At 38.0% G+C, this 14,028-nt stretch overlaps 2 protein-coding genes across 2 annotated transcripts; both read right to left on the reverse strand.

Moving 5' to 3' along the window:
* Positions 1 to 880: 880 nt before the first annotated feature.
* On the reverse strand, positions 881 to 1,894 carry LOC134845953 (ribosome production factor 2 homolog). The gene has a single exon (XM_063863090.1). The coding sequence runs from the start codon at positions 1,888 to 1,890 to the stop codon at positions 937 to 939; it is 954 nt and encodes a 317-aa protein (XP_063719160.1). The 5' UTR covers positions 1,891 to 1,894; the 3' UTR covers positions 881 to 936.
* A 286-nt stretch (positions 1,895 to 2,180) lies between these two features.
* On the reverse strand, positions 2,181 to 7,702 carry LOC134845712 (26S proteasome non-ATPase regulatory subunit 12-like). Its single transcript, XM_063862766.1, has 2 exons — positions 7,004 to 7,702; positions 2,181 to 3,046 (listed from the first exon to the last, which is right to left on the reverse strand). Exons 1-2 carry the CDS (start codon positions 7,695 to 7,697, stop codon positions 2,361 to 2,363), a joined length of 1,380 nt encoding a protein of 459 aa, XP_063718836.1. The 5' UTR covers positions 7,698 to 7,702; the 3' UTR covers positions 2,181 to 2,360.
* Positions 7,703 to 14,028: the final 6,326 nt, after the last annotated feature.

The following is a 14,028-nucleotide window of genomic DNA, read 5'->3' on the forward strand; positions in this document are numbered from 1 at the left end:
TGTAAGAAACCCTGGCCTTAAAGCTCTTTAGTTTTCAAGAAAAAATTATGATTGACTTTTTTGATAAGATTAATTCAATTTTAGAAAACTGGGCCACACCGTATAGTTTTACTTCCGCTGGTAAATCCGAAAGTTAAAATCCACTTTCGAAATTAGAAGTTGATCAGGTTTTTATGACTTTTACACTAGGGCTCTTCGATAGTTGAGTTTGATTTCCTTTTAACAAAACAAAAGAACTCAACTTAAAACGACATCAATTGACAAACAGCGAAAAATCAAATATGAGCGTGAACAACTTAAAGCCTTTTCCTGAGAAAAAAAATATTATGACTTACATTAGTCTTTACAAGGTGAATCGACCCTGTAAAACTAGTCTTTTTTGAAACTAAATATCATTCAACTTTTTCCACATCAGTTGCATCCTTGTTATTGGAAAACGTAACGTTCTTTCAATACAGTAATTTAATTCATATTGACATAAAAAAAAACGAAATCCAAACCGCAAAAAAATCAAACTGTGTCAATTGAAACTGATTGTAAAACTTTTAGTGCATATGAAGCTACAAAATATTTTTTACTCCACTTTACGATTGATTTTGTGCATGGTGCTAATACTTATTTCTTGTGAGTGATCGCACAAAACAATGTAAGCAAAACCCACTGAACTCAAACAATCTTTACTTGTATCATTTTCTTTCTATAACGTTGTGGCAGCTAATCCCTTATGCAAATTACAAAGATACGAGCGGTTCAGCTCATAACAGAGAACAACTATAGTGCCCTTGTTTCAAGATCTATATGCATTATTTTTTCGGGACTGGGCAGTGTTATTTCACCCGAAAGCTACGATTAGGCATCATGGTACTCCCCCTTTCAAAAATTAAAAACGACACTCAATTCCATTTGACAATTTTTTCGGCGACAGATTATACAATTTTACTCATGGTCAATATTTTCAGTTTTCATATCCAGTTTTTCTCTGATTTCAGCTGGCAACCCGGCATTTGACTCTTCCAGATGTCTATACCTCTTCACCTTTCTCAACTGCAGTTGACTGAAATCTTGTTTCTCCATGTGAACCCTGCCCATCTGAGAGTTGAACTCGTCCATCGATATATTCTTGCGTTTCGAGGGCATCAACTCTTTAGGCTTCCTCAGACTCTCTTGATAGAGGTCATCTGTAGCAAGTTGTGACCTTGCAACTTTCAAGGTCACTTGAGGTCCTATTTCGACCAAATCTACGCGTGGTGCGCTGTCTTTTGCTACGCCGCTTTTCGCCAACTTGATTGCATATGGCATCATTTGAATCGAATCACCAATTAAGAAGAAAGAAATTACACTTTTCACTCCCTGCAATGAAAACTTATCAGTTACAATTCCTCGGAAATAATCGACGAAAAAACTTCTGATTCGAGAAGTCAGCTTTGATTTTTCGAAATCATCTCCGGCGAAAACAAGCAGCGGTTTGTTTCCTCTTCCCTCGGGTAAATTTCCGAGAAAATTTGAAACTGGTTTGAGGTCTTCAACTAAAAACTCAAACATATCCAAAATATTCCCGTTGTAAAGTCGACCACAAATCAACGCGTTTGGTTTCTTTTTCGAATGCCTGGAAAGTGAAAATAAAGATGCGTCATTTTTGCGACAAAACTTTTCAACTGGAGTTGGGTCTTCAAAAGGCAACAATTCCTGCTTCATTTTACCGTAAAATACTGCATGCGGTTTTTTCAGGTGGTGCAAATCCGCTAACAGCTCGGAGCTTTTTGTACACGTAGACGCACACCGGAAGAACAAAGAAAACTTCTCGTTTTCAACTATTTTCGGTTCACGATTCAGTAGGAACTTTCGTCCCTTGTGGCTTTTCGGTTTTTCTATGCGACGCAAAGGAGCCATTTGATACTCTGAAAACAATTTAAAGGCTTATTCAATTTCTTCTTTCTATTGCGTAACTACCCCGCTATTTTTCAGAGGACAATTTTTAGCTTGAAACCACTTACTGTAACGCATTTAAAACTCAATTATCTCTTTTGAAGCTATCCTTTTCCGGTAAATTTCTAGACTGATTGAACGATTATACTCCTGATTTGAAATTTCCAAGCATGTATTCTTTTTTGTATAAACGTGCTTGCAAAACACTTAAGTGCTGCAATCAGAACACACTATTCAACTCAGTTAAAAACAGGTCTCTTGGTGTTAAATTCAATTAAGTACATGTCATGTTACATTCCTATCAATATCGGCATCAAGGTAACATGCGTTTACAAATTAAAACAAATTAACCGGAATAACTCAATCACTGATGGAAAAAATGAATCCTTCAAAACTACACCCCAACTACTGATAACGACAATGACGTCATTATACTACCGAGCTGCTACGCCTTTCGCATTTGCGTATTTATGGACCATGAATTCCTTGTCAATCAAGTGGGATGTATGGCTCATCAGGTTCATTAGGCCATTAATGGACACAGCCCAGTCGTCCAGAACTTTTGCCGCGTCTCTCGGTTTCTTGAAACTCACTATGTTCGTCAGTCCATCAATTCTGGCGTATATCATTTCTTTGAACACCAGCTTTGATATGCAGATTTCCACCTCCTCTGGCGGTAAATCCAGAAGAATGGACATTCTTTCCAGTTTAACTCTGGTATAATACTCAGTCATCACTCTAATATTGTGTTCAACTACTCTTTCCTTAAGGCACTTCCAGGCTTTCTCGCCTTCTTCCCCCGTGAAAACTTCCGGCGGAGGGTTCGACTTCGATCCAGCCCTGAGCTCATTACCATAGTTTGCCTCCAGGGCAGACCAGGAAATAATTTCTGAGGTCAAAAACAGCTTGAGCAAGTTGTGATACATTTTCATGGGCTCCTCTTTTAGGTTTTTGTCGAGGGAAACTCTGTTCATGAAATCGGCCTGTTCGTTTCCATACTCTGCCAGACAAATGAATAGCACGACTGACTTGAGTGCCATGAATTTGTCTGATTCGTTCGCTTTTATCATCGGTGTTTCATATACAGCGTGGAAGTGTTTGCAAATGTCCAGATGTGAGCCTGAAAGAAAAAAATTTCATAATTGAGCCAAAAAAAAAAGAATTCACCCTCTTTTAATTCAAAGTTATTTTACACCGAGACAAGAGTAACCTCTGCTAGCCAACAATCAAAAAAATCTTAATTGGTAAAGAATGCAAAGCTGGTTGTTACGTGAAAAATGTTGGTTTCAAGATGTTTTTGTTTAAATGTATTGTGTTTAAGCAGACTCAAAGATGCAATTCTCGTACAAAACGACAGATTCAAACACAAGAAAGCTCTGCTTTGCAAACACTCGCAAGAGCATGACCAAAAAGCAGCTCTATCAAGTGAAATAAGAAAAAGTAGAAATAAGCCTCAATTGAGCAAAAACTCGGCAACGTGTAAGATTCGAATTTGCGGCCTTGCATTTTAGAGACTAACCACCCAGCCACAGATGCTTAAATTTACCAAAAACTAGCCAATAATAACAAAGCTACCTGTGCTAATAAATTGTCAATTCGATGCAGCAAAAGGGGTACCAAATACAAAAAGACACAATTTTGCATGTATTAAAATGAAAAACACAAAGCAAATTATGTATGAATTAGGCAATTCAAAAAAAATGCGAGATAAATTGAGTTGGAAAATTTCTGAAATCGAGTTTTTATCATTGTACTGCTGTTTAAAACAAATAACTTTTTTCGGTTCATTTGATGAATTAAACATGCATCAACTGTGTTAATTTTTCACTTATAAACTGTTAAATCACATACGATAGCATACAGCTAACAGCAGCCTACCGTTCAAAGTGCCACCAAAAATAGCACTTTTAATTCCGATTTAGGTTGGAAAAAAAAGAAGGTTCGTACCAATACAATCGCTTCGCAAGTGGAAAAAAAGCCGTTTTGCACGTCTGTGCTCATTATTGAACTGACTGTCCTCCTAGACCACCTAGTGCGCGAAGATTTAAGTGACATCACTTACAAAAAAAACACGGAAACTCTGTAATTTGATATATAATAACAAATAGTATTCAAAATTTAAAGGCAGTGTAGAAACTAAATACTTTTCGTACACAGACAATAGTTACTAATCTTGCACAAAGACATCAATCATTAGAGAAAAGTTAGATGATTTCCGAGATAAATTTCCGTACCAAACTTGGATTGAGTCTTTTTTAAATTGGTTCAGAAACAATGTTTGGTGAGTTTTTTTTATTTGAAATTACACTTGCGAACTTAATTGGTTATTACTATGCATTAAAATACCTTTCCCAAAAACAGTTTTTTTTGCGTATTGGCTGTTAGAGAAAACGATGAGAACTATTTTCTAGATATCTCATTCAAATACGATTTTCCTTTTGGTAAACCGAGCATAGCATAGTCGTTTTTGTGAAAATGTCCGCACCACACTCCTCTATCGGCACGCTACTGGTCGAGCTACAAAAAAAAACAGACAAATTTTGCATCACTTTTGAAAGTCCGCACTGCCAAACATCTTTAGCATGCGCCGGATAACCAGTATTTGCTGTTGCTGGTAAGTAAATTTTACTCTTTGTAGAAAATTTTTATTTTGTAATGCAATGAGAAAACCAAGTTTATTACAACGTTGGGAAATTGAAATTTTGAGATACTTCACCTTAAGTTTTCTATAAAAAAACGTATTCACATCTTGAAAACTACAAAAATTGAGCTGTCTTTTTGATGGCAATATTCGCAATCTTTGAAAAAACACAACTACAGGGTTGGGAATTTCACTGTAACAAATTATTTAGTAAACAAATCACAAAAATCGTCGTATCTCTTAAACAAAATTGATTTGTGTATTCTCAATTGGCGGCCAAATTTGCAACCCCTGCAATTACTCTGACAGCCCCCAACTTCAAACTTTGAACAGCAAACTTGGAAATTCAAACTTAAAAAAAAATAATTTAATTTTCATGAAAATTTTTCTGAAAAAAATCACAAAAAACTTCATATCTGGAAAATTACAAGGATTTGAGCAGTCAAATTAGGAGGCAAAACTCGCAACTTCTGGGAGTACCCTGGCAGAGCCTCACTACACAGATAAAAACTTTAAGTTTTGTGAAATTTTTTCATACCTTGGTTTTCTGAAAAAATTTGAAAAAAAAAAACCTAAAAAACGTCATATCTCGAAAACTATAAAAATTTGAGCAACCAAGTTCAGAGGCAAGACTCGCAACCCTTGAGAGTTCCCTCACAGATTCCAATAACAAGATTGAGATGTTGAAAACATTTGGAATTTTTTAACATTTAAGTTTTTTTTGAAAACTTCGGAGAAAATCATAAAAACGTCATACCTTGAAAACTACTAGGATTTGAGCCGCCCTAATCAGAGGCAAGATTTGAAACCCTTGAGAGTACCCTCACAATATCCAACAACAGGATTGAGATCTCCAACGTTTTGGGAATTTTTGAAATCTAAGTTTTTGATAAATTTTTGAAAAAATCATCAAAAACGTCATATCTCGAAAACTACAAGGATTTGAGAAGTGACAATTGGAGGCAATATTTGCAACTCCTGAGAGTACCCTGACCGCACGCAACTACAGGGTGAGAATTTCAAAAATTGAGAAATTGTTTTTAATTAAATTTTCTAGAACATTTTGAAAAATCTCGAAAATTGCCTATCTCGTAAACTAAAAGGATTTGGTTATTCATATATGGAGGCCAGAATCGCAAAACCTGGGAAAACTCTGACAATATCCAACTATTGGGTTGCTAATTTCAAACTTGAAGAAATAAACACTGAATTTAAACTGAAAATCGAAAAGAAAAACCTTAACCATTGCAATATAGACAACAAAAGAGAACTAAGAGGCAGTGAAGATGTACAAAACAAAGGTACCAGATAGATTCTTAACTCCTCGGCTATCCCTTTAAAATCAACGACTGCAAAAAATTTGATTATAACCTCTTTCACAATTATACGAACTCCATTTCGTCCACTAAGTTGCTAACAACAACTACGATTGTTTTGTTTACGATCACGTTATGCCCTGCACTAAAAATTCCTTCCAGACCCGACAAGTGTCCAGAAACGCGTTCGATATCTCAAAGCTGAAAAAACAAAAGACGAAGAACAATTTCTGGTACCGAATACCTTTTCAGGTAAACAAATTGTCAGCTTTTCTTGGATTCGACCTGATAACGATGGATTACAAAAATTTGAAAGAAAAACTGACTGAATTATACTGGCAATTCTTCTATGAAAAATTTACTGAGAGCGATTAATGTACTTGGCGAATCAACTGTGCTTGCGACTGCTGCTTAAACTCGAAAAACTTTGACATCAGATAAAAATGTTAAAACTCGGAACTTGATTTAGCCCTTGGATTTTGTTCCTAAATTCTGTATTATTATTATTATACTAACTACTCAGCCACGGACTCTTAATAAACCACAAACACTGGCCATAAATAATGCAGAGAACAGAGGATATGAAATTTCCAATGCTACAGATTGTGATTAAAGCAAAAGAGCTAGCAAATAAGTGGACACTTTTAACGAACACTTTCATTTGCGAATTAGGTTAGAAAAAAAGGTTCGTACTAACACACTAATGCTCACAAGCTGGCTAGTGTAAACATGAAAATCGTGTAACCTGCTATTAACTAGTTTTTTTAAACCAAAATCAGGGAAACGAAAAGACCGAATCAGTATTATAACTCAATATGTTTACGCTCCGCTTGTGTGTAATTACAATCTCAACGAAGCATCGTTTTTCAGCACTTGAATCAAAAATACGCAAACAATTAATTCATTACTTGAATCCAGAAAACGAGAAACTCAATATTGATCAGCAAACACTAAGTTTTCTTTCAATAGAAGAACAATTTTGCCATTGACTGGGTTTAAGAGGTGTACTGAAGTTCGGGTACAAAATGCGATAAAAGTAACAATTCACACTCCTTTCAGGTGCCTTGGAAGTACTTAATGACTCTCCAATAACTTACGAAACTATTTTGATTCCACAAACCTTCATGTTTGTCCAGTCTTATCATTAGCCGATAAAAGCGAAGCTTCAGGTCATGAGTTTCTTCATCTTCAAAATAACGAGTTGACACTTTTTTGCTGATTATTTGGGCACGGATGAAGTCATTATTATCCAAACAAAATCTCATCTGTTCAAGAATGAAGTTGACTTTCTCGCGTCTGTCCATCGTGTTGTATGTTTCAACTTGGAGTTCAATCATCAATTTGACAGCTTCCTCCAGTTGTCCATGAGATTCTTTGTGGTCAGCTAAAATTTTGGTAAGTCGCGCTCGCTCATTTTCAACGTAAATTTTTCCCTCGCAAACGCTTCTTAAAGTCTCGATTAGCTTAAATTTGATGGTTTCATCAGCAAGCTCTTCAACGAACTTGCAACCCTCCTGTACCATCTTTGTAACGGCTTGCCTGAGTTGACTTCGCTTTTTTGAGAGAGCAACTACTTGCTCACAAAGACTGTCGAATTGTTGGGCATCATACAATATCCTTACAATTGTTACCAAAATCTTTTCTGTGCTGAAAACATCACAAGCAAGACGGGTCTGTTTTTCCATGGCGATCAATTTTTCAATTGATCCGTTAATATCTCCCTCTTTAGCCTGTGCAATAGCTTCTGGTATCAGTTTTTCAACTGTTCCAGAATAATCCACCTCCATTTTACGCACTTGCACTTCTGAATCCATGACAATGTCTGAAAAGAACATAATCGAATGTTGCTTCAATGAGACAATTCCTCTGCTTTAACATGGAGGAACATCGGATTCCGTTACAAACCTCCATAACACTGTGATCCCAAAGACAGATAAATATATATAATTTTATAATATTAATACCAAATTGTTGGCAGTATTTTTTCGGTCAACGAACTTGAACGAAGTTAATTAAACTAAAACTACTCACTTTGATGTCCAATTTCATCCATTTAATGATTACCATACGTAAAACCAGTTCCTAAAAAATATTTAGCCTAAAATGCTGTAGTTTTTGAACGATCAAACTGCTCAAGGTCACCGACATTGCCAACAATTTGTCAATAACTATAAATCAGAAGGTCAGAAATTACCATGGTAACCGAAGTAACTTCACCAGTCTTTCATAATTTCAACGAGTCAAAAAGCCATTGGTATTTGATAATTTAGGGAAACGTAAAAAAACGGATGAGCTCTTTTTTCGAATAAGCTGAGTAAAAAGTTATTCCTGCGACGTGAACATTCTCAGCAAGAAAAGTACATTAATATTGGTTGGTGACATCAACTTCGCTAATACGCATTGGCAAACCTTGCAATCAACCCAAAAACACGAACAATTAGTACTGCAGACTGTTACTGATATGAACTTTCAACAGTTTATCGAACCCCCTCATGACCAATTAGATATTGTCCTTTGCAACAACCCGAAGATTATTTTAAACACCACGATAGATAACCATCTCACACCAAGAAAGAGAATTATCAGACCACAACCCTTTTCTAATCACGATATCATCTCTTATACACAATGACGAAAAAGCCACTCCCATACAACACGGATCCGGATCCGACTTTCTGGACTTTGGTGTCTTCTCATTTAACAACGTCGATTGGATTACTTTAAACAAATACATTTTGGAACACCCATTTCAACCGTACTGCTACTCTAACATTGACCACTTAATCAACTCATGGTACCTCTGGCTATATATAGCACTAGAAAAACTCATGAAAAAACAGACCAAACACCGTATGAACCTAGCACCTTGGATCACACCTGAAACCTCCAATATTATCAAAAGACTCAACACAGCATCAAAAAAAGTAGCCTTTAAAAATACTCATTCTAATAACCGCAATCTTGAAAGACTTAAAAACCTTGTAGATCATTTATCCGAATTAGATCAGAAAAATTTCGAAGAATCAACTTTCAAGGGCAGAAATTTCTCAAAGCTCCAAAATTACTTTAAAAGCATACGAAAAAACTCAAGTACTCCAAAAACAATGCACTGGAATGAAAAAACGGAATCAACAGAGCACGGTAAAGCTAATCTTCTAAACAATTACTTCGTAAGCGTTTTTAACATTAAACAGAATGGAAACATTTTACCAATAGCTGAATTACCTGGCTCAATCAAATGCTTCAATTTCTCTGAAAATGAGATATACGACATCCGTAAAACATTAAACCTCCAAAAAGCAAGAGGACCAGATAGACTCGGTAACACAGTTCTAACCAATTTAGCAGATAGCATAATTTCATCTCTAAAACTGATTTATAACACCATCACCAACAATGCAACATTTCCAACGATCTGGAAACTTAGCCAAATCATCCCAACTTTTAAAAATGGAGACAACCAATCGGTCACAAAATACAGGCCCATCAGCCTGCTAACTGCAGTATCCAAAGTCTTAGAGAAACTGATCTTCCTTAAAATCTCACCAAAGATCTTCTCGCAAATCCATGACAGCCAATTTGGCTTCTGTCCTAAACGATCGACAACTCTGCAAATGCTCCCATTCCTCGACAAAATCTATGATGACTTTGATAACCCTAATATCAAGTCTCTACAGGCAATATACTTAGACTTCGAAAAGGCTTTCGACAAAGTTCCTCACGACTTGTGCATATATAAACTCAATAAATTTGGCATATCAGAAAACGCACTTAAACTATTAGCAAACTACTTAACCAACAGAAAACAGCAAGTACGAATAGGTGCGGCAGTATTCAGCCATCTTGAAGTTAGTAGCGGCGTACCTCAAGGCTCACTGTTAGGGCCAGTATTCTTCATTACATTCATCAACGATTTACCGTCATCACTCACCAACTCGTGCTATGGTTACGCAGACGATTATAAAATTGTTGCAACGAACCCTTCCCTGCTCCAACATGACCTAATCACAATCAACTTATGGTGCAAAGATAATTCCATGAGTCTTAATTTGAAAAAATGTCACAATATAATATTCAAAGACCCCCAACTTGACCTAAACATGTATCTCGGTGACCATATACTTGAAAAAACCTGTTCAGAAAAAGACCTTGGTATACAAATAACCAACAACCTAAACTGGTCAGCACACGCAAAAATAAGAGCCCAAAAAGCAATAGGCTGCTTATTTTTAATTAAAAGAAATATTTTAAAATCAGCGAGCTTAAAAATGAAACTGAACTCCTACTGTGGATATGTAACCCCATTTGTGTCACATGGCTCACCCATATGGAAAGCAATTAAGTGTGAATTAAAAATTATTGAAGATGTCCAAAGAAAAGCTACACGTTGGATACTGTCATGTAACAACATCAACTATAAAGACAGACTGATTAGATTAAACCTGCTTCCACTGTCTCTCTACCACGAAATGCACGACATTCTCTTGCCTCACAAAATAATAAACGACCAATACAACTTCCATTGGAGACAATTTGTTCAGTTCAAAGAATCTACAGCCCCAAAAAGAAGATCAACGAAAAATAACTTAGCGCATAAAAATTATCATTACGAAAAATCGAAAAGCAATTTCTGGCACAGAACACCTATACTAGCAAACAAAATTTTACAGACTCAGGAAGAAGAAGACCTGTTTGCGATGAAATACGAAAGACTCAAATCAAGCCTCAAAAACGTTTTCTGGATAAATTTCATCAGTAAATATGAGGAAAGTGTCCCATGCACATGGAGAATAAACTGCTGCAATAGCTGTGTAAACTCAAAGAAACTATAAAACTCAGTTTAAAACTCCCAACGCGGGGCATTTTAGCCCCATGGCTTTATGTCTAAATCCTTGTTTATTATTATTATTATTACACATAGGAAAATTCACTGAACTCGGCTGCCTCTTAAAACTTCACGAGGATTGAAAAAATTGATGCAGATGAGGAAATCTGGTAACTTCAGACCTGGATGGGTAATCAGGAGGTCAAAAGTGTCATAGTAACCGAGGTTACAGTCAGGAGTCCCTTCATCACGTATTCCAGTCAAAATCCTTGGAACTTTCTAGATATGGAAGTGATAATGATAAAAGAAGATGACAAGTATTTAAGTCCTTTTCAATTAAAATTGATACGGATTACGTTTCTTCAATAAGAACACGCAACTCGACACGAGAAAATTGTAACAGTCGCCTACTTCGGTCACATATGAGGCTTAAGAAAAATTGGCCCTATAACCATTGGCTCAAGAGTCAGGGACACTATCTCTTGTGTTTTTCTACCTCAAAACGGTCGGAGCCAATTCGGTTCGCTTGCGACATGAGACTAGAACCCGTTACAGCTTAAAGGCCACTACCAAAATATCCCCCCCACTCTAGAATATAAGAACGTCCCCATACTTAGGTCTCAAAATACCCAAAATACACGAACGCCTTTAAAAACAGGGTTGGAACAATCCGTTAAGTTACTTTTTATTAGACAGTGGGACTTTGATCCATTCCAGATGGATCAACCTAAAACTCGCCTTACCTCAACATAACAATCATAAAACACACTCGAGAAAATTAAATTAGGTACTTACATAGCAGCACACTCGAGAACTAGAGGTAACTAAATTAGTAAGCAACTTGAGAATGATCGGGGAATTAAGTTTAATTCAATAAGTTCTAATCGAACAAGTTTTATCTCAAGAATGGAGTTTTGGTTCTGGACCATTGGAACACTTCGGTTGTCCACCTTTCCACCGAAGGCTCACTCTGGTTCAGCTAGATTCCGATCTTTTTTTGTAATCACTGTCTCCTATATCAAGATAGGACAGCTCTACTCTCGTGGTTTTTATTATTATCTTGGAAATTGCGAATAGCAATTTCCCACTGTTTTTCTGTCACTTTCCCGCAATTGTCAATTTGGTTGTTCTCCTTTTTTAATTTTTTTTGTTTTCAGTTGTCGCGAGAAAACTGAGCATGACAGGCTCCATTGGAATTTTTTAAAAATAAAACTTCATTCCAAATACACGTATTTTCGTGTTCCTCAAGGTCAAACTTCCAGATATGACCGACTGGCACATACTCCCCGGCCTCAAGATCGATGTCCTCATCGCGTGCTGCCGTCTGTCAGTGAATCCCCAGGAACCCGAGTGTTACTCAAGATACAGTACCAGTGGTCATTTACAGAAGTTTGCAGCAGACTTAAGTTTATCTACACCCCAAAATTCACAACCATGTAAAATTTTCACACTATCGCTAAACAGCAATCAAAACCTGCACACACCTGCACCTGTGGATTTTCGCTTTTTAAGCTTGTATTTTAAAATTTCTTTTGCCCTATTCAATCAGGAAATTGTCATGCAGCATTTTGATTTATATAATAGATATAACATATTAATAACAATATCTCATTTGTTAAAATTTCTTTTTGGTGAACCCAGATTTCATCCGAGTCCACCCTCGAGCCCCCTTCCCTCTCAAGACTCAAGATTCTAGAATTCCCCACTGAGCCACCTGCTCACCTCGCGTTCCTCGCCTTCGAGGTACCAGACCCAGATGCATTGGACACCGTGATCTGCTTCAACAGTGCCTCTTCGTCATCGGAGCTAATCACGATCTCTTCCCAGGCTTTCAGCTGTTCATAGGACCGTATCCATTTCCTTTGCTCCTGCAATCTCTTTGCTTGATTGGGCAAACTCTTCACCCTCGACTCTTGGTTCAAACAGAAGGAATTGTGCAGACTCAGGCTCACGTTCTTCGCCAAGTCTTCCTCTAGTATCGACTCTCTCGCCTTGGTGTTGTTTCTGGACACTCTCCCAACTTTTTTCCACCCCGGCGTGATCGCATTTCGATGGGTCAGAAGAGGTCTCTTGAAAGCCTCCGGTCCTATCTCGGCCTGGAACTGTCGATATTCCTTCTGATATTTCCTCATATGATCCTTCGTTATCATGTGTAACCAGGACGTCAACGTCGCTCGAAACCAAGGGAAGAACCTTATGCGGCTCCACACGTGTCTGACTTCCATCGGTATGGCGAATACCTTGCATGCAGTCTCAAACAACTCAAGTCTCCTGCTGTAATCTATCGCGTATATCGACTCCGCCGTTGGCGTCTTCGATTCCCGATACTTCGTTACATTTTCTTCAATCCATCGTAGAGCCAGCATCGTGCTCACCACCAAGATTGTCACCTTCTGCTGATGATTGGGCAGTCCTAACGACCTGATTTCTTTCACATCCCAGATCAGGCAGAGATTCGCGTGATCCGGGTACCACACTGTTTGTGCCAGGCAGTGGCATGGACATTCCCCATGTATGAGGTCTATCCTCCTAAGATTGCGTTCTCCCGAGGCTTCTAGGAGAGGCTCAAGTTCCATCATTTTCTCGTGTAACGCGTCGTTCTCTTCCAGGTTTGGAGCAACACCCATAGGTTTTCCGATCACGTTTTGTCTCTCGTGGTCACTTGTGTTTTCACTTTCCAAACCCAAAAGTTCTTCCCCCAAGATTTCACTCAAGTCGTCCCTCTGTTCTTTCGGCACTGTCCCTCGAATTTTCCTCAACAACCGGTGTGAATGATGCGACATCCGAGCCAGTCTTACGCACTTGGGCACTGAGAAGGCTTTGTCTATCAATACCCTTTGGCTGGATACCTCCACCATCGCCATGTGCAATGGATAGTGGCTGCCACATAGGTTGGCCATCAATGACCCCACTAAGGACTTCGCATTTAGAGGCAGACCATAGGCTTCGCTCATGGGAAATCCCATTTCCGCTTCAAGTCCAACCTTCCAGCTCTTGATGTGTTTCTGGGTTACCTGCAACACCCCAGGCCATGACTCCACACTCAACGCGGTCACCAAGTGGTGTTCTGACTCTAGTCTCTCCAGTGACTGGAGACTGCACATTCTCGAGAAGAATCCCAGAGCTGTTGCTAGGTTGACCGTGGTACTCGCGTAACACTCAGCCACGATCTGTATTTCACTCTTTTCCCTTTCGGTAATGTCTTCAAACCAGGTGACTAGATCTTCTTTCTGGAAGGACTGTATCCTGACGCATGACCGTCCATCACAGGTGTGCTCGCCATTTCCACACGTCGAATCAAGACAACTGCCCGGCTCCAT

The sequence above is a fragment of the Symsagittifera roscoffensis genome, chromosome 5 (genome assembly GCF_963678635.1).
Source record: "Symsagittifera roscoffensis chromosome 5, txSymRosc1.1, whole genome shotgun sequence".
Taxonomy (NCBI): Eukaryota; Metazoa; Xenacoelomorpha; order Acoela; family Convolutidae; genus Symsagittifera; species Symsagittifera roscoffensis.